This window comes from Neoarius graeffei, chromosome 2 (assembly GCF_027579695.1).
Source record: "Neoarius graeffei isolate fNeoGra1 chromosome 2, fNeoGra1.pri, whole genome shotgun sequence".
Classification (NCBI taxonomy): Eukaryota; Metazoa; Chordata; class Actinopteri; order Siluriformes; family Ariidae; genus Neoarius; species Neoarius graeffei.
In genome coordinates this window covers 71,104,272-71,126,420 of record NC_083570.1, presented here as the reverse complement: position 1 = coordinate 71,126,420, position 22,149 = coordinate 71,104,272, and the positions used below count along the sequence as shown (strand labels likewise).

General features: G+C 40.5%; 1 protein-coding gene across 2 annotated transcripts in view; it reads right to left on the bottom strand.

Annotated features, from left to right (window-relative positions):
• Nucleotides 1–2,723: 2,723 nt before the first annotated feature.
• roraa (RAR-related orphan receptor A, paralog a) overlaps nt 2,724–22,149 on the bottom strand; it is a 448,163-nt gene continuing 428,737 nt past the window's right edge. The window contains exons 5-11 of one of the 2 annotated variants that reach the window (XM_060914866.1): nt 20,107–20,502; nt 19,172–19,293; nt 17,776–17,908; nt 12,434–12,541; nt 8,364–8,474; nt 7,817–7,929; nt 2,724–3,102 (exon numbers count right to left, since the gene is read on the bottom strand). In XM_060914866.1, coding sequence (XP_060770849.1) covers nt 2,938–3,102; nt 7,817–7,929; nt 8,364–8,474; nt 12,434–12,541; nt 17,776–17,908; nt 19,172–19,293; nt 20,107–20,502 — 1,148 coding nt within the window. In that variant the 3' untranslated portion in view covers nt 2,724–2,937. The remainder of the gene's footprint in view (nt 3,103–7,816; nt 7,930–8,363; nt 8,475–12,433; nt 12,542–17,775; nt 17,909–19,171; nt 19,294–20,106; nt 20,503–22,149) is intronic. The other variant, XM_060914867.1, reaches the window with a different exon arrangement.

Here is a 22,149-nt window from a genome sequence, read left to right as displayed (position 1 = left end):
AAAAAAAAATCAACCTCAAGTCAAACGCCAACAACAGGAAATGTAACGTTGCTATGTTACAGAAAGGGTCTGCCGCAGTACTTTGAGTAAAATGTTCTCCCTGAGCATTTGGTATTTAAGTCCACACACTGCCAATTTCAAATGTTCCGCTGGATTGTCGCTCACAGATCTGATGAATGTTTCTGTGTAATTTCACCATCTCTGGCCAGCAGCAATCAATCAAATATATTATAGATGCACTGTGTCGAAGTTACGTGATTACTGAGACACGTTCTCTATAGTAATAAATGTCAGGTCTAATTTTAGTGCATTATGCTGTAATGTCAGTTAATGAGTCATGCAGACCCTGGTAACATAAGTATGGTATATATCGAGAATGTAGATACAGGAGGGCAGGACCAATCATCAGATAAAAATGAACATTAACTGAGTCAAACAGAGTTAGAAGTACAACTCTTCCCTGAGGAAAATACATCATATTTTGTACAAGGAGCATAATGAGAAGGTGTGTGTGTGTGTGTGTGAGGGAATAAGTGATTACAGAATTACTAATGACTCGCAGAAATGTTTGTTCATGGGTTATCCATCAGTGTGGTGTCTCTGTATCATGTATGTGTTTTATCAGTCACGTTATAATTTAACTGGAATGTTCCGTGGACTTAACATTAGGAGAAACTTCTATGGCACGCTTGAAGGGCTTAGACTCAACAACTAGACACAACAATTACACATTCCGGGGGGGAGAGGGGGAAAAAAAAAAAAAGCACTAATACTACTATTGTTTCCGACAAAATGTAAAGACACAAAAATCGAATTATTGCAGGAATAAGTGCTTTATAATCTCACTTTCTTTCTCTCCCTCTCCTTCGTTCATCAGCTTATGCACTGTACATCTTAGAAAAATAGAAGTTTTACTACCAGACAAGGCTTTGAATATTTCACTGATTCTTTAACTGTCTCCTTACTACCAGTACAGCTGGGCAAAGGCTGTTACAGAGAGGCTGAGGATGAAAGTCTCAGTCCAACTCAAATCGCTGTTCTTTAAAAAGCAGCCTGGGTTTAATTAAACAAGAAAGTATCTGCATGCTGGAGCATTAATACATGAATTCTCAAGCCATATGTGCAGATACTGAGCAGTGTTGTGGGATCTTCACCACTAGATGGAACCATTGACTAGCTCCTAACTTGCACTACGTGACGAAGATTTGTTATTCTAAATCCCAGCGCCTGCTTTCCACACAGTTTAATGGAAATTATTTAACTATTGTGCTTTACATTTGTGCTGAAAATGGGCATTACGCCTAAGAAGAAATCAAGATTGCCAACATATCATATCATATATCATAACACCGGTTTCAGACAAGGTGAGACGTGGATTGGCAGTGTTGTAGAACATGCTGCTGTAGTAGGATCAGGTTCAGCTTTAACCCACACTTCAGTCTGTAAAGCATTAGAACAGATCTGAGCCCGAAAACCCCGGTGCAATTCTATACACCTCTCGGTCAGCCTTTACCCAGCATTGATCTTATCCTTACACACTTGCTGTCATTCACACTCACATACACACACACGCACACACACCTGTAGGAGCTTCCAACATGTAGCCTCTGAGAGTCGGTGGTTTTTCGCTTGTATTTGTTTGCACATGCAACACATCACTAGGTAAATATACAAGTCTTAAATTAAAGAAAGGTGCAAATAAAAGTGCCTTATCAATTTTGACAATTAAGAATAATCTAGCTACTAATATCATACATGTTATTTAAAATAGATTCTATAAACATTACTTTTCTTTTCTGTATAGTAAGTACTTATGACCGTATACCCTGTAGCACATTAGAAAACAGGTGGAATGGACCCTTGCGTTGTGGCGGTGTGCTCAGTTAAACTGCCAGCATCTGTCCAGAAAAAGGATTTAATAGCAGATGGCCTTATATGATCTCACTAAGCAACCACGGTGGACGAAGTGCTCAACAGCTAAAAGTAATTGCATTTTTTTTTTAAAAACTAGAATTACCAGAATTCTACTTATTTTTTCTTCTTTCTTCTCTTTTTTTTAAACGATTGTCCTTAGAAAGGCGTCAGTTTCGCGTCACCCCATGCAGACGGCTCCGTTCCACGTACCCCGTGCTCGTTTCTCTTTCTCTCCTTCTCTCTCCCCCTTTCATCACCCTCTCTCTCTTCATCTGGCTCTCCTCTTTTACTGCTGGTTTACATTCTGAGCAGCAGCTTCTCAGCAAAAGACAGAAAGAGTTGAGAGGTAGCTAAACCCAGCACATGCCTCCTGCACTGGTCACAATTCCTTTTATTTTTTGGTAATGTTAGTATCTGAACTTGGAGGGTGTAATAAGTAATGACTCACTGATTTATTATTAGTATAATTTTTTTTTATACAAAAATTATACCAAACTGCATATTTTCCAGAAGAATCCAAATGGTTGCCTTCAATTGAAAGGTTTGATTCAAAAGGATGTCTTGTAGGAAACGTGTTTTTTTCTGGTGATAATTTGAAATCATCATGGGACCATTCTGGAGTCGTATGCATGAGTGCTTCAGGTTAAGCCAGAAAGATAGAGACAGAGACAGAGAGAGAGAGAAAACAAGCATCTTCAACTCCTCATCCGTTCCCCGGGGCCCTCCCAATCCCACTTGTGTCAAAAAAGGAGGGGATAAACCTCACAAAAATCAAACCCTCCAAATAAAAGTCATCTTGCTGTACCCCCCCCCCCCCTCCCGAAGGAAATCAACAACAACAAGAACAACAACAACAACAACAAAAAAGGAAAGTGTGTGCAGCAGCTTAGCTGTCCTGTTCTGTGTATGTGTCTGCGTTGTGTATGTGTGTAGGTGCAGGGCACTGGTAAAGTGTCTCAGATTCATGCTTGACATTCCCCACGGTGTTTGTGGCCCCACAGAGCCGGGCAGACGAAGGGGCCGCTACCCGTCCACAGGCATGGACTGCTCAAAGTCTGATCCAAAGAGCTCCTTGTATAAGGGCGGGAAGTGGGTACGCACAATGTCCGGGTATATTGCTTTGAAAGCGGTCAGCTTCTCTGTATGCCTGCTGCACAGCGCTCGCAGGGTCGACACTTTGCATATTAACTGCAGAGAGAGGGAGAGAGAGAAAGAGAGAGGGGGGGGACCATAGACAGGTCTGTTATTGGGATTCAGTAGGGAAGTTCAAAGATGAAGAGGAGAGGAAGAGGAGGGTCACCCCAGTCTCTTCTCTTTCACTTGCTGCAGGGTTACAGCAACTCTTCACCCACACATGGCACAGCGCAGATGGCCTTCCTCTTTTATGCACATTAGCTACTGTTTTAATAAATTCAACCATAAAATACTTTTCTTCACTCAACTAGAAAGAAAGAAAAATATATTTTTCACTCCACTGCTCAAGAAGTCTTAGAACAAATATGGATAAGTGCAGAGATGCCAACATCGCTTACAATAAAATGCTAACAGTTAATGAGTGAGAGAGAGAGAGGGGAGTTTTACTACAAGAATCGCTGATGCATGTCTGCAGACGAGACGCCTCAATCATGCTAATAGCATAAATGACAAAATGTGCGTTTGAACTGATATTTAGTTGCAATCTGCAAAAGTGTTTGTATTTATAAGCAACTGGTTGAGTGTATAAGGTTCCGTTACACACTTATTGCAAACATGACATGGGTATCTGCTCCATGTCCACATAAACTGTCTATGACTATAGTGAAAGAAACTTACTGTTGATCAGCTCACTTTTTTGGAAATATTTGTAAATCTGAGCATCGGTACCGTACAACATTTGGTCTTTACTTCATTATAGACAATAAAAGACACACATTGTCCTCAAACAGGAACCCAAAACACTCAACATATTAACGAAAACAAAAATAAAACAAAAATGACTACCTACATACTGAGAGAAAATATTAAATGGCGATGGTCAGTACATCGTTCCTTTTTATTTGTCCTTCATTTTATTTGCCTACTGATACAGAAATGGACAGATAGTCATGTGTACAGAGTACTCACAGGTCAAAGTTCATCTAGATAATGCTGGCAAAGTGAAAAGTAACAACTACCAAAATAAATGCACATTTTCTCCCTTTAGACCATTAGCTTTTCTGCTGGGTGAACTTTATCGCGTTATTATATCGTATCGCCTTAGCAAGGAGTCAAAAATCATAAACACTATGATGATAGATGTTGGCATCGCTGCAGTGTATTTCTTTACATTGCACCTAACTTGCAACTGACCACACACACACAAATGTGACCATACACAAGTGTATGTATATATATATATATATATATATATATATATATATATATATATATATATATATATATATACACACAAACATACACACACACTACCGTTCAAAAGTTTGGGGTCACCCAGACAATTTTGTGTTTTCCATGAAAAGTCCCACTTTTATTTCCCACCATAAGTTGTAAAATGAATAGAAAATCTAGTCAAGACATTTTTCTGGCCATTTTGAGCATTTAATCGACCCCACAAATGTGATGCTCCAGAAACTTGGGCTACATCCACACGACAACGGCAACGAGATGTTATTTAAAAATATATCGCGTCCAAATGGGCAACAATCAGTAAAATATCAGGTCCATATGGCAACGCAACGCTTGCTGAAAACGATGCAATACACATGCCACACCTCTAGGGGCGCTGTAAGACGGTCCCTTCGGAGACACCAGAACAATAGAAGAAGTAAGGACGCATGCGCATAAACTATTATGCGCGAGACTTCATATTAGCCACAAAGTCAGGAAAATCTGTTCGTAAAATTACATTATAATGACCAAATACAATGAAAAGTATTTTTCCAGTCTCACCTGTGAAAGGTAATCCCATGTGATCTCGTTTGGACGGCAAACCTGTTGGTACAGTTAAACGCAGCTAATCTTTATTCTCCGCTTTGACCTTTCCAATATGGCGGCGAGGATGACGTATGATTCTACGCGGAAGGCGGCGTCTTCAATGGTCCGGAATAAACTGAATGCTACACGTTGATGGATTAATTCGTTGTTTCTCACCTGTGAAAGGTAATCCCATGTGATCTCGTTTGGACGGTAAACCTGTTGGTACAGTTAAAGGCAGCACATGAATCTTTATTCTCCTCTTTGACCTATCCAATATGGCGGCGAGGATGACGTATGATTCTACGCGGAAGGCGGCGTCTTTAATGGTCCGTAATAAATTGAATGCTACACTATTACACGTTGATGGATTAGTTTGCTCCTCTACGCCCTTTTTGAGGAATGTATTGTCGGACTTAAACCATCATCTGAAGAGGTGAGATTGCTCCTTTTTTTCCCTATTTTTGCTGGCGGGATTGACTCTGCCCTAAGGGCAGAGTCTCTCTCTCTCTCTCTCTCTCTCACTTTGCACCATTACACAATAAATATTCACAGTGAAAATATTTTGTAAGCGCGTTTCATGAACCAAGTTATAGGATTTGTTGACAACTCGCATCGCATCGCAATGAGAAGATCATTGGCACTACTGGTGTTAAGAATCAGACCATTTCATAAATGAATATTTTGCTGTAGAGCTGCAGTGTTTGTACAATTGCATGTTTTTGCTTCACTATTACTGTCACTATTCTGCTTCTTGCATTACTACTGTGAACTAACACTGAACATAATAATAATAATAATAATAATATCCAAGCTCGTGTTTCACTCTCACTAGTGCTCTGTAAGGCTTTTTCCTGGTGATATCCTGGTGATATTCGTTACACTTCTACCCGGCGTGAAGCACTCACAGTCATGTGGTTGTGACGTCATCGTAAACAAATTCGTTCTACTCATCCAGACAACTTCACAACGGCAACGTTGCCAGATCTTTCCACTCTGGAACCCGTTCTCAAAAAGATTGCGTTTTGTGCACCCAAAACGCCGGTGCCGTGTGGACGCCAGGCCTAAACGATAAGCAATTGTATCGGAGTCACCTGAATCCGTTGCCGTGTGGACAGGGCCTCAATCTGCTCAAAGGAAGGTCAGTTTTATAGCTTCTCTAAAGAGCTCAACTGTTTTCAGCTGTGCTAACATGATTGTACAAGGGTTTTCTAATCATCCATTAGCCTTCTGAGGCAATGAGCAAACACATTGTACCATTAGAACACTGGAGTGAGAGTTGCTGGAAATGGGCCTCTATACACCTATGGAGATATTGCACCAAAAACCAGCAGCTAGAATAGTCATTTACCACATTAGCAATGTATAGAGTGGATTTCTGATTAGTTTAAAGTGATCTTCATTGAAAAGAACAGTGCTTTTCTTTCAAAAATAAGGACATTTCAAAGTGACCCCAAACTTTTGAACGGTATTGTGTGTGTATATATATATATATATATATATATATATATATATATATATATATATATATATATATATATACACACACACACATACACAGGGTTAGTAAAAATTATTTTAACACTAATGGATTGTTTTTATTATTCTTATTTTTATTATTCTTTAAATGGTACCGTTGCTCGCTGGTTGAACATGATGGTGAACAGGTTGAGACCGTCCTGTAAATCATCTTGCACATATGATGTATGTTTTGTGAATAAATGGTTTCTACCTTTTAAGTATTAACATAATTTTGACTAACCCTGTGTGTGTGTGTATTTCACGTCAATAAATTGCTGCACTGTCTTGTGACAGTGGTACCAACAATGAGATGCGCATCACAGTTACGAATACATATTTATTCCTTTCTTTGACACCGTATGCCATGCAGCAGAAACAATACCACAACATTTATTATGGTGTGACTCTGCTGGGTGCCTGGTGGACAGCAGGACACCAGCACTTACACTTTACATCATTACTATATAGTTACGATCCAATATCAAACTTGATGTCAGACAGTTGTCGGGTTACATCTGTCATGTCCACGCACGTTGGCGTTTGGAGTGCGTAGCTGCAGACTGTAAAGCGTGTGCACGCCATTAGGACTAATTACCATGCACCTGTTCCTGATTAGAGCTCAATCACAGTGCATACATATAAGGACTCTCACCAACACACAGACTTTATGAAAGCCTTGTATTTTGTATCACTTTTCTGGTTTTGACCCTGTTTGTGTTTTTGGACTGTGAGTCTTGTGTTACCTCTGATATCGTGTCTGTGCCTCACTTGACCACTGCCTGTTTTTCGAGACTGCCTTTGTCTACGTTTTGGATCTGTTTGCTAGCGTGCTTTCAATAAAACTGTTCCTGCACTTACATCCGTCCATCACCCTTACATGGCAGAAACTGTCAATTGTCCAACAAGTTAGTGAACTAATAAAACTGTTTTAACTAGTTTTATATGAAAGTTTCATGAATATTTTCTGTAAAACGTGTTTGTAAATAATCCCACATTATTTTTAAAAAGCAAATTAACAATAAGCACTGGATTAAATCCATCTTTCTTATGTAAATAAAGATACAAATTTCGTTGTTTGGTGGTCAAGTGTTCATAAGATACGTTGCCTTGCAGTTATGGTCGGGTTCCCTGTGGTGGTACACATTCGTCATACGGTCAAAGCCATCAAAAATCAGGCCAATGCATTTCTGTTACGTATGGGGCTCTGCTCCACGTGTGCAAAGCAGGTGTGAGGAGCTCCACTAAAAACGTGTATCTACCAGCTTTGTGCATTAATATCTGAATTGTAATCGTGAGCTTTGTCTTATCATGTGGTCCATGGGTGCGTGTACACACACAACCTTTGTGAGAGAGCCATCCTCTTTATATGTAAAGATGAAGGCTCACCACACGTATGTGAAAAAAAAAAAAAACTGTTTATATGCATTACCTTCGTTAGTATGCCATCCTCTCTGTGATTCTTCTGCAGGACATGTTGAAGGGCCAACTGGATCTTCTGCTGTAGCTTCTCCACCTTCACTTTCTCCTGGAGCCAAGAGCGGTCTGACCACACCACAACAAAGAACAGAACAATATTAGGAACAGGTTTAACATTGAGCTCTCCGGTGCTGATCGTTTTAATACTCCTCCATGGGTGTTTCTACACTTTTGAATAACTATGCATATTAAAGTAAATGACTGAAATTTAGTTCAGTGTGTGCATACACAAACTTTACTTTCTGTATGAGACATAATGAAGAAGTCACTGTATGTAAAACAGAGTATCACCCACTGAATTTCTATTGCATTTAACAATGAAACACAAGCTGGTTTAGGTTATATTATATAGAACAAATATCTGATATAATATCTGATATAACAAATACCATTGTGTACGAGTGTGAACATGTACGTGCAAGGACGTGTATGCAGCTTGATGTACAGAGCAGTGTGCGAGTGCTTTAGAACTCTGTAGCAGCTGTGAGCTCTGCTCCTACCTGCAGACATCAACACAAACGCTGAGAACAGGGCGAGCTCGTCCTCAGACAGGTGCATAGAACACAAGTTTTTCCCAAACTCAAAGATGGAGCTGATCAAGTCATCACAACCTGCCACAGAGAGAGAGAGAGAGAGAGAGAGAGAGAGAGAGAGAGAGAGAGAGGGGATGTGGGGGTTAAGACTGATGCAGGCAAAGGTGCCAAGCATACTACTGATCCTTGGCAGCATGAAAGTATAAACACATTCCCCCAAAATTGTATTCTAATTGTAATTCTATATTTGAATGCAACCAGCCCATGTTTTATATAATATACCAGTGAGGTAATATCATATTTTACCTTTAACATTTATTTGTATACATTCAGCTAGTGTAATGCTTCCTGTTGCCAATTCTTAACTAGATCTGGATAAAATCTTTAACTTCATCACAGGAATACTTCAATATCTAAGTAATGATTGATGTCGTTTCTCTTTACTTAGTTGAGCGGTTCTTGACATAATATGGATTACTACAGTTGTGGAATAGGGCTATTTCTCATCTCATCTCATCTCATTATCTCTAGCCGCTTTATCCTGTTCTACAGGGTCGCGGACAAGCTGGAGCCTATCCCAGCTGACTACGGGCGAAAGGCGGGGTACACCCTGGACAAGTCGCCAGGTCATCACAGGGCTGACGCATAGACACAGACAACCATTCACACCTACGGTCAATTTAGAGTCACCAGTTAACCTAACCTGCATGTCTTTGGACTGTGGGGGAAACCGGAGCACCCGGAGGAAACCCACGCGGACACGGGGAGAACATGCAAACTCCACACAGAAAGGCCCTCACCGGCCACGGGGATCGAACCCGGACCTTCTTGCTGTGAGGTGACAGCGCTAACCACTACACCACCGTGCCACCATAGGGCTATTTATTGTATTATTATTTGCTCTCAAACACATTAAGAAGGCAAGAAATTACGCTAATTAACTTTTGACGAGGCACCTGTTAATTGAAAAGCATTCCAGGTGACGACCTCATGAAGCTGGGTAAGATAATGCCAACAGTGTACGTACAAAGCGTCATCAAGGTAAACAGTGGCTACTTTGAAGAATCTAAAATATGAAACATTTTGCTTTGTTGACCACATAATTCCACATCTTATTTCATCATTTTGATGTCTTCAGTATTGTTCTACAACGTAGAAAATAGTCAAAATACCTATGAATGAGTAGGGGTGTTCAAACTTTTGACCGGTACTGTATTTCAGCCCTGACAACACGCAATTAAGCTGAATCTTGTGTGGGTGTCGGAAAGGATTATTCAGATCCATTTTCCTTCAACAAGAATCATTTGGTCAATAGAAGAGTTGCATGTTTTCAATAGACTTATTAGATGATTAAAAGTAGAACACGGGATTTTAAAGAGGACCTGCCATGAAAAACTCACTTTTTTTTTAGTTCTTGTGCGTGTACATTTGAGTATCTGGAGTGCTTATAAACCAACAAACTCTGAAATAAGACAACCTAGTCAGCTTCTTTTGGGCTGCCAAGATCAGAAAGCATGTGCTTCAACAAGCCATGGAGATTTGGTTCCCCTTTCTATGTCACAACGACCTTATTAGACCTGTAAAAGTAAAATTAAATTAAAATGGCCCATATCAATAAATTGAGAATTATTACATTTTGATGGACTGCAGCTTTTTACCAGCACAGCTTTTATACTTTAGTTTTTAGCTTTAGCCTTTTAGCCAAATTCCAAACCGCATTTATACGAATGCACTACACCGGGTGTACACGCCATTATAACATTCTCTTTGTAGTGCACTTGTCTAGGCAGCATGGTGCAATTTTGAACTCAGCCAGTTCGTGAGATAGCTTCGCTCTGACTAGCCAACATCCAACTCTGTCACAGTGAGTCAATTTACACTACCATTCAAAAGTTGTGGGGTCCCCCAGACAATTTTGTGTTTTCCATGAAAAGTCACACTTTTATTTCCTACCATAAGTTGTAAAATGAACAGAAAATCTAGTCAAGACATTTTTCTGGCCATTTTGAGCATTTAATCGACCCCACAAATGTGATGCTCCAGAAAGTCAATCTGCTCAAAGGAAGGTCAGTTTTATAGCTTCTCTAAAGAGCTCAACTGTTTTCAGCTGTGCTAACATGATTGTACAAGGGTTTTCTAATCATCCATTAGCCTTCTGAGGCAATGAGCAAACACATTGTACCATTAGAACACTGGAGTGAGAGTTGCTGGAAATGGGCCTCTATGGAGATATTGCACCAAAAACCAGCAGCTAGAATAGTCATTTACCACATTAGCAATGTATAGAGTGGATTTCTGATTAGTTTAAAGTGATCTTCATTGAAAAGAACAGTGCTTTTCTTTCAAAAATAAGGACATTTCAAAGTGACCCCAAACTTTTGAACGGTAGTGTATGTTTTTAAATTTAAAGGCAAACCCCCGGAATCAGCCAGTTTTATCCTAAGGGGTTTTTATACCATGCGAAAAAGAACCAAAGCGGCTTGTTTCCCCCCCCCAATTAAAAAACGCAAACTTTACAAAAGCATCTCTGGGAATAATATAAAATAATTGAAAAATGTATGCCATGGGACCTTTAAAGACTTAAATACATATAAAAACTGAAATAATATTTCAATAATGAAGGTCACGGGCGGCACGGTGGTGTAGTGGTTAGCGCTGTCGCCTCACAGCAAGAAGGTCCTGGGTTCGAGCCTCGTGGCCGGCGAGGGCCTTTCTGTGTGGAGTTTGCATGTTCTCCCCGTGTCCGCGTGGGTTTCCTCCGGGTGCTCCGGTTTCCCCCACAGTCCAAAGACATGCAGGTTAGGTTAACTGGTGACTCTAAATTGAGCGTAGGTGTGAATGTGAGTGTGAATGGTTGTCTGTGTCTATGTGCCAGCCCTGTGATGACCTGGCGACTTGTCCAGGGTGTACCCCGCCTTTCGCCCGTAGTCAGCTGGGATAGGCTCCAGCTCGCCTGCGACCCTGTAGAACAGGATAAAGCGGCTAGAGATAATGAGATGAGATGAGAATGAAGGTCACTCTATCAGCCTCAATATACACACAAGTATTTAACAAGAACAGAGTAAGTGAATTGTCCATATTACTTTGTACCCTGTTCTCCCCTTTACCTACTAATCATCCTCAGGCAGCCGAGTGCTGTTATGCAACCTTGATCAGTGCTACAGGACTTTTAATAAACTCAATGGCCAGAGAGGTTCTGAGTCTCTCTCTCTCTCTCTCTCTCTCTCTCTTTCCCATGTGATGTATTCTCCAGAGCATGGAAGCATGGAGGACAGAGGCTGGTTTGTTGTCCATACGCAAATACACTGAATAAGACTTTATTGTTGCTATATCACTAAGGACACCCACACAAATGCACACACTGAGATTGCTTAATATAAACAGACAAACACACACACACACACAAGCCCCTTGCTTCTTTTTCCCTCACGCTCTCCCCGCTCACATTTGTATTCACTCTGGCATTTGGACAGCTTTCTGCCTGAAAAGGCTTTGGATGTGCATAAGGAAATACAGTGGAGGGATTTTACTAATGCCATGGCATTCAAACATAAATGTTATTTGCTTACACTAGAGAAATGCACTGCTTGGATTGTGACTGTATGGTTTGTAGGGTTGATAAAAACTCTCAAAGCAGGCACTCAATTTTCCATATGTTTCTCCCCCAGATACACAAGAAATATGCAGAAGGTTGAGCTATAGTTTAACGTAGTGTACTTCAGCAGGAAAAGTGAGACTGCACTACGTTAACAGCAGGGACTGATTTATTAGCAGTCTACATCAGTGTGTGCGCGCGCACGCGTGTGCGTGTGTTGATAGAAGCTTCGTATGAGTTGTCAGTTATGCAAATTAAATTGTAGAGTCTCAATTCATTTTCGCTAATTCGTTGTAAGGTCTGATTGGGAGAAAAAACAAAACAAAACAAAACAAGAGAAGACACAGAATGACACACACACACACACACACACACAGCTTGGGAGGGTGTGTGGGAAGCTTTCCTTCCTACAACACAAAACATGAGATGCATATCCACTTACCTAATGATTTAAACACATCAGGGCCGGCATACTTTCCGTCGAAATACACTGTGTTGTTTTGAGGGTCAAAGGCACGACACATTCTGACAAACACCACCTCCAAAGAGCCTAGAGATAGACAATAAACACCAGCATAAAGAACCAATAAAGGCAGTGTTTGTGGCATTAAATTCTGGCTTTTACAGTGATTATGTTTAGAAGTTTGAGCCACAATAAATGTGACATTTTGATTGTTTTATCTGGATCTACAAATATACGGAGAGACTGAGAAATCCTCCATGTTCATGGTAATCTCCCATTGTATATATGTTCTTTGCATATTTGCATTCTGTGTGTGTGTGTCAGAGAGAGAGAGAGAGAGTCAGGTGGTGTGTCATATTGTTGTTCTGAGTGGGAGATGTAATTCCACTGAAGAGTGGATTAGTAGATAAACGCACATTAATGGAAGCCATTACAAAGCTATAGTGAGATGCCACTGCTTTAGGATGTCACTTCAGCTGAGGGATCTCAGTTAGTTTGTCATTTTTATTACTGACTACAACAGCACAAATTATAAACTCAGACACGGAGGGAGGACAGAGCTTCAGGGGTTTTTCTGGGTCTATGACAGAGCAGTTAGGCCTTTGATTTAAAGAGGAAACTCACAAACTGAGGAAGATTATCTTTAATTGAGCTTCAGTTCCTAATTAGTTCAGTGCTATGTCTAGGGATAAACAGTAAGCGTTAAAATGGCAATCATAGGCAGCTCAGTGACACAGCGAGAAGTGTTCCTGCCTCACAGCTCCATGGTCCTGAGCTTTGGTTCACTGTCTGTTCTCATGTTCTCCCTGTGTCTGCATGGGTTTCCTTCAAGTTCTCCAATTTCCTCCCAACTTCACAGATGTATGTGGACTGGCCATGTTAAATTCGCCCTAATTAATTAATGAGTGTGTGTGTTTATGAACGGTGCCCTTTGATGGACTTTTGTGTGTGTGTGTGTGTGTGTGTGTGTGTATATAAGTATATTCCCATTATATCCTCAGTGCTCCCAGGATAAGCTCCGGATCCACTGACTACGATAAAGCACTTACTGAAGACATACATGTCAACCTTTGGTCAATCAAACCTGTATAACCAACCTCCAAAATCCGTATTTCCCTTATAAAATCCGTATAAGATGCAAATTAAAATAATTTACCTAAAATTTGAATGATAATTAACAATGATATATCCAAGTTACTTTTTATTCAGTATTAATAACAGTAAGCCTTCAGAATGAATACAAAGCTCCAATGTTTGACAAAAACACAAAGTGTCACTCTAATGTTCTGAATTGTACTCCATGACAGCTTTTTTAGCAGTCTGCACCAATACCTCACTAGGCTGCATGTCACAGCAAGTGTCTGTGTTGATCTTGCCGGAGTGCCCATTCAGAATCTTTTCAGTCGCTAGTGAAAGTCGCTCAGGTGGAAATCAAACAAAATGTTACTTCCCGGTTGGCGGGATTCTCGCAATGCGGTGTGCGCATGATCAAAAGTGGAACGAAGTCTCGCTACCACAAGATAACGCGCGATTTCATAAGACTCTTTACTGGCTGTCAGTGCTTTCTGTGGTGTACAGTACGTTTGTAAATGTTATGCGCTCTTTTATCATCATGGGAATTGATTATAGCTCTAAATAAATATTGAAGTTTTTTTAAAAGAATCCGTATAACTTTATTTGTACGCCCGTATACTACGTTTATTGAATCAAATCCGTATAAAATATGGACATTCCGTATAGGTTGACCTGTATGTGAAGATGAATGAATGGTAATTACAACTGTTTTGCTTCATACTGAAATTGGAACAATTCTAACAAATATTCAGCAACAAAGAATTAAAGATGGCGCTGATCCGATACCCAGCATCAGCACTGAGCAGATATCCGCAAAAAACGGGGCTCAGATATCGGAGGAAAAAAAAAAAAAACCACATAGGATATTGAATTTTGCAACAAATACCAAAAATTGGAACTGGATTTGGAAAAGAAATGTATTTTTGGAACTGGAAATTTCTTCCAAGAGACCTGATTGTTTTTTCTTGTGCTATACTTTATTATAGTTATAATGCAAGTGATTTTTGATGTGCAGTGCTTCAGTTACTTAAGAAAAACTCCAACATTTTAAAGTTAAGTAGTTTTCAATGAAAACAGCAGCTGATGGCTGTGTTTGTGGCACTGGCAGGTACTCGAGGTTTCAGTATCTGTATCAGAAAAGAAGAAGCACCATCTCTAAATATAATATATTGCACTTGACCTTAACAGAAATCAGGCTTTTCTTTCACACTGTGCATTAATGAGCATCAAGTCATTCAAATGCAGACAACAAACTGCTTCACAGAAACATTCTTTTAGCAATGATCTTTTAACGCATTAGATTACATAAATAAATTAAACTTGTCATGAATAAAATGCATACAATAACACAGCATGCAATAAAAGTAATGGATTAAAGTATGAATGCAGGCAGCAGTCTCAATACAAACTGCTCTCTAATAAACTCACTAATATCACAAATTAATATGTTTAATGAATTAACCTTAGGAACCCTAGGCTATTTTCAGGGTAATTTCACTACCTTTAACTTTTACGCTCTTATCTTGTTCATTACAAGGGCTAACCCTACACAGTGTATCTGTTCATTCTTTTTAGAATAGTCTAGGCGATCAAGAACTTTCACCTTTTGTTATGATAATACATGCACATTTTTATACAAACCTTTCTATCAAGGAAAAAAAAATGCAATTAAATTGTTGTTTTTATAGGTATCTGACCATAAAATGCTGGCAGCAGAGATATTGTTTCATAATTATGTAGAGGAGATTGTCTGGAATCTGACAATATCAGAACCATGATGGTGGAAAACTCTATGACTTAATCTGCAAAAGTATGTGCTTAGTGGCTAACAGAAAAAAGGTCATTGTTTTCTTTGCTGCGAGTTCAAAGCTGGATTACTTAACACCATTTTGTCACAGAGAGAAACGTCTAGAATCATCGGAAAGGGCGGAAATCATCTGCTGTTTATTCTGATATGTGATGTGCTGTAAAGTGATACGGACTTTGTGACTTACAACCCCGATTCCAAAAAAGTTGGGACAAAGTACAAATTGTAAATAAAAACGGAATGCAATGATGTGGAAGTTTCAAAATTCCATATTTTATTCAGAATAGAACATAGATGACATATCAAATGTTTAAACTGAGAAAATGTATCATTTAAAGAGAAAAATTAGGTGATTTTAAATTTCATGACAACAACACAGCTCAAAAAAGTTGGGACAAGGCCATGTTTACCACTGTGAGACATCCCCTTTTCTCTTTACAACAGTCTGTAAACGTCTGGGGACTGAGGAGTCAAGTTGCTCAAGTTTAGGAATAGGAATGTTAACCCATTCTTGTCTAATGTAGGATTCTAGTTGCTCAACTGTCTTAGGTCTTTTTTGTCGTATCTTCCGTTTTATGATGTGCCAAATGTTTTCTATGGGTGAAAGATCTGGACTGCAGGCTGGCCAGTTCAGTACCCGGACCCTTCTTCTACGCAGCCATGATGCTGTAATTGATGCAGTATGTGGTTTGGCATTGTCATGTTGGAAAATGCAAGGTCTTCCCTGAAAGAGACGTCGTCTGGATGGGAGCATATGTTGCTCTAGAACCTGGATATACCTTTCAGCATTGATGGTGTCTTTACAGATGTGTAAGCTGCCCATGCCACACGCACTAATGCAACCCCATACCATCAGAGATGCAGGCTTCTGAACTGAGCACTGATAACAACTTGGGTCGTCCTTCTCCTCTTTAGTCCGAATGACACGGTGTCCCTGATTTCCATAAAGAACTTCAAATTTTGATTCGTCTGACCACAGAACAGTTTTCCACTTTGCCACAGTCCATTTTAAATGAGCCTTGGCCCAGAGAAGACGTCTGCGCTTCTGGATCATGTTTAGATACGGCTTCTTCTTTGAACTATAGAGTTTTAGCTGGCAACAGCGGATGGCACGGTGAATTGTGTTCACAGATAATGTTCTCTGGAAATATTCCTGAGCCCATTTTGTGATTTCCAATACAGAAGCACGCCTGTATGTGATGCAGTGCCGTCTAAGGGCCTGAAGATCACGGGCACCCAGTATGGTTTTCCGGCCTTGACCCTTACGCACAGAGATTCTTCCAGATTCTCTGAATCTTTTGATGATATTATGCACTGTAGATGATGATGTTCAAACTCTTTGCAATTTTACACTGTCGAACTCCTTTCTGATATTGCTCCACTATTTGTCGGCGCAGAATTAGGGGGATTGGTGATCCTCTTCCCATCTTTACTTCTGAGAGCCGCTGTCACGCCAAGATGCTCTTTTTATACCCAGTCATGTTAATGACCTATTGCCAATTGACCTAATGAGTTGCAATTTGGTCCTCCAGCTGTTCCTTTTTTGTACCTTTAACTTTTCCAGCCTCTTATTGCCCCTGTCCCAACTTTTTTGAGATGTGTTGCTGTCATGAAATTTCAAATGAGCCAATATTTGGCATGAAATTTCAAAATGTCTCACTTTCGACATTTGATATGTTGTCTATGTTCTATTGTGAATACAATATCAGTTTTTGAGATTTGTAAATTATTGCATTCCATTTTTATTTACAATTTGTACTTTGTCCCAACTTTTTTGGAATCGGGGTTGTATTCAGCCGAGAAGCAGCAGTATGAAAATGGGTGAAGAAATTAATAAAGATATTACTTTGCAGAAGTTCGATCTGTTTCATAACATGATTAATTCGGTATGTATTTTTTACTGTACAAATTTGACTAGCATCATTAGAAAGCTCCGGTTTGGCTCTTTCTTGTAATGCATGTTGCACACCTCTGCAATAACGAGTTCATGAGTAATTCAAGCAAGAGTAATGAGTGTGGAGAGGGATGCAGAGCTATATTCAGACTGGAAGTGTGATTACATTTGATGTAAATTCAAAATCATTTTTCTTGCTAAGATTTCATTGTGTAGACAAGTAACTAGCATCACTTGAAAGATCAAGTCGTGCCTTTTTATGTGATATGCGATACACCTCGCTGCGACGAATACTTCGTGAGCAATTAAACCAAGAACTGGGGAAGTGAATTTGGACGCAGTGTGAGTCAGTTGGGTTCACAGGGTCGAGAGAGCTAAAGATCATGAACAACTTTAAAATACTTCAGAATTCATCTTTGGACTAAATAAATACAATGTGAAGCCCATAACATCTTGTCACAAATATGAATTCTAACCACCATATCACTGTAATGTGTGTGTACACACACACACACACACACACACACACACACACACACACACTACCTGCTTTGAGTAGCACAATCTGATCATTCTGGCAGAGCTCCATGAAGCCATCGATACGCTTGGCAAACTCCACCACGTACTGGATGGCCTCGGTGATTTTAATGGCACACAACTGCCACATGACTTCTCTGGGCTGGTGGAACAGGAAAAAAAAACATGCTGAAAAAAATATCAATATCTCCTAAAAGCACAGTCTGTTTAATGGTATTAAACCCCAGACTTCTCACATGAACACTTAGGTAAATGACCTCCAGTCGATTCTGCTCTTATCGAAATTTGGAGATGTGTGGGATCCTTTTGCACATACACCATTTTCAGATGGAAATATCCGTTTTTATAAAATCAGAAAGGCTTGAGGCAAGGAGAGTTCGTTTGATTAGCCGTGTTAGAAACATAATCTGTGCTCTGACTTCGTTTTCGTTTTCTTCAAAGACATGAAAATGTACATTTCAGAATACATTTTCTGAGATTCCACTTGACTCCATTTCTATACCAGTTTAAAGAGACTATGGTGAGATGAAGGTTTAACTGGTGCTTGATGTTAAATAATATGCAGTTCCAATTTAGTACCAGTTTGGACTATCCACGTAGTGCAGCTATGGATATTTTTAGGAAATCTGTACTGCGTGGTCTGTTAAAAACTATATAAAACCATACTGGATACGCGCAAAACCATGCAAGCGTTACAAAACCTGGTGCTGTTTTTAGAGTACGGCTTAGTTGTGCTTTCTTGTAATGGGTGAGTAAATGTAATGTGCACGTATTTTACGGACTCTCAGATTAGTAAAAACACGCGTTTGCACTGAAGATACTAATCTAACAAGATTTCACTCCTCAGTGGCAGTTACAATGTTCATAAAATCTGATTTACAACTGACTGCAAGGGTGGCCGATGCCACAGTTGAAATATAGTGATGTGCCGTTTAGACAGACTGCATACTGCAGCATAAATACTGTATGCAGCAAGCAGACAAATATAGAATATAAGCAAAAAAACTAGTGTGAATAAATACAAAATGTTACTCAAAATAGAATATTTGAACTAAACCTGTAATAAATCAACTCCTATTATACGTTTTGAAGCCTATGAGTCAATGTTTATATTAGTGTCTCTTTATACTTAAATTGACAAAACTCCGGAGCTCTTGACAAATATTTGAGGTTACAAATGCTTTTTCAAACTAATGGGATTTTCATGAAGATCACGTTTCTTTTGTAAATGCTCCTGTGAATGATTTACAAATAATTTCTTTCATATCCAGCTTGATAAATGAGCCCTGTTGTTGACAGTGGGCTCAGACTTGTGCAGCCTACTGTGCAACAGAAACACTCGGATATGAAATTTTCTGCAGAGATGCAGGCGATTGTGGTGGTAGTGTGTGTGGGAGAGTGCTACCTTGTTCTGGTAGCTCTCCATTTCCTCCTGCAGGAAGGCCTGCCAGGTCATCTGCTGCAGCTCTTCTCTCAGATACTGACACGTCTCCATGTGGGACTTGGAGATATTCTGGGCCAGATGCTCTGCAACAGACAACAGACAGGACAGCGTCAAAGACTCAGACATGCACCAAAACACACACACATACTTTGCTCTACCTGTCTAAGACATACTGCATGAGTTCCAGTTCACCAATAACAAGAGGCTACTTTCAGATGGCTAAATGTCATGATTGAAGTAGAGCTGTTAAATTTGATTTAGAAGTTTGTTGACATTTTCCTCTGCTGTCGCCAGCAGGAAGCTCATCGTGGAGTAGTAGGATAACTGTGTGTCTACCATGTGATATAAGCAGAGTAGAGTATATACACATTACCCACAGAAACAAAGGTCACATTTGCTTTCAGTAAAAAAAAAAAAAAAAGAGCATAAAGGAGAGGGAAAAAAAACACAAGTATAAAAATCCAATCATGTTGAAAACACATCTGTTATAAGGAGTCCCAGAGCACATGGGAAACCTAAAAAAAATTATTTCCCTTGGCTCGTGCCCTGCTGGATCCTGATTGGCCCTAATTAATGGAAACTAATTACAAAAAAAGAGGCACTTTTAATGAGTCTCGGAGATGAGTCTCCAACCTTCTGCTATTTTAAGCCACCTTTATGTCATTTGCCCCACGGTTGAGTTCTTCCCCATCTCTAAACCCCCCAGTGCCCCATCACCCCAGCTCCAATCACATATTGTCTAGTGTGTATATATCCAATGTCTCTCTTACATCTCCTCCCTACAACATGTCTTTAGCTTTTCCCTATCTCTTCCTATACTGCGTAGCTCTCTCAAATCTTTCCTGTTTTCTCCATATCATATATTTCCATCCATCCAGCACTTCAGCTGTGCTCACCTAGTTCGGCCATGGAGACGGTGGGGGAGGTCTCGCCGTTGCTGAAGGAGCAGTATGGGAAGAAGCCTGAGGCTGGCGTAAAGTCACAGATGGGCTCGGGCTTGATGCCGTTGATGTCCAGGCCGGACTGGTCGGGCGAGGGCTGGATGTCCAGGTAGAAGCTGCTGACGCCTGAGTCAGGCTTGGTGCCGTCAGCTGTGTGGCCGTCCATGTAGCCGCTCAGCTCATCGTGAAGCTCGGTGAGGCCGTTTGCTGAGAGCCCGTAGGTGGGCGTGAGCGGCTCAGCCTCACCTGGCTGCTGCTGCTGCTCCCTCTGCTGCTGCTGGAGACGGTGCTTTTGCACTTCAGCGTACAGGCTGTCCCGCTGCTTCTTTGACATGCGCCCGAACTTCACCGCTAAAGGGAAAGTCAAAAATCAAAACTCAAATCTTTCATTAAAGTTATTAATCAGTTAGATAATACACAACAGTGATCTCACCACTGGAATCATTTTCGAGTCTCCTTGCCTGGGGGACATGGCCCTAAGACAGTGAGCTTAATGTAGCAGCCAGAGCAGTGGGAGTGATTTCTCTCCCAGCACATTAGCCGAGGAATGGGTATAAAACACTTTGCCACTTTGACACGTTCACGGCAACTTTCTGCTGTTTTTTAACCTGCCAGACTCAGACAGGGGCAGCAGGTTTGGCTAGAACAACTTGCAGTGAACGAGACAAGGACATGCCTCCGTGCAGAGTACAATGTGCACAATACAGCACACAACAAAATGGTGAATACAGAAGAGCTATTGCTTTTGTCTGCCAATGGACCGTTTTTACATTCAGTGAGGTAGATTTGAGATTATTGCTGGAGCCTGGATGGTTCGGAGTAATGCTCGTCACCCACACAAATATATCTACTACAAGTAGTTGGTTATGCGCTGGGGTTTGACTAAGACTCCAGCACTGGCACTGGGCCTGTGAACAGACAGTGTTGAACTATTAAAACAGAGGAAAGCTTTAAAAAAAAAAAAAGAGAGTGTGGATCTCAGTATGAGAGCTTTTTGCTCTTGGCAGGCAGAGAGGAGTAATGAAGGTGTAACTGGTGGGACTGACTGTATAATAAAGAGAAGAGAATGCTAGAGTCCAGGTCTTACAGATAAAGAACAAACAACCCAGAGCTGATGCGTCTATGTGTGTGTGCTTGTGGAAAGGCAGAAGGGGGCTCGTGTCTAAGTGAACTCAGAAGTCACCTTGCCTGTCCTGGTTGTGTGTGAGAGAGCAGCCCGGCACACTCTGAAGGCCTGGCCTGATTACGGCTTCCTGTTACAGGCCACAGTCACACAACCCAGTCAGAAGCCCTGCAGGGGGCCTCAACACACACACACACACACACTCACCTGTGTTCCCGTTAATGCTGCTCACCTGCACTGGCTTTAATGGGCCTTTCTAATGACAGTCATTTAATAAAAGCCACTTGCTGTCACAAATCCTCCGCCTTGCCTGAAGTGCAACATGAGACCTAACTGAGGAAACCGAGTACGAGGCCATTGATCTTGTCACTGGCTTGCAAAGGAGTATTGTCCTCTCTTACCACAGCCAGTGCAGGAATTGAAACAAAAATATCCATGATTAGCGCTTATACCGAAATGGCTGAGCTTTTCCAACATCCCCTTTCATAAAGGACATTTTCCCCCCCCTCAAATGTATTTACGTCAAGCAGAATTTAGGCTCGTTATGGACAAACGTCTAGACATAAAAAAAAAAAAAGAATTACAAAACATTTCCTTCTACCCAGACAATAAACATGCATTTAATATATCAGTCCTTAAAGGATAGTTTATGGTTCTTTCCAAACAGGCTTCCAAAACTTTCAGAAGGTCGGAAAGGTAAATCCTCAGTGATTGGTCAGAAGTGATATATGAAAGGATGGGATTTGGCTGGAGCTTCAACCTTGCAGCTGTGACAAGCCAAACATGTTTGAAGAGAGGCTGTGCCAGATGCAATGCAACAAACTTATTAGTTCAATACTTTTCCAAGCAGCAAGTGGAAATGACATTCCTTTATA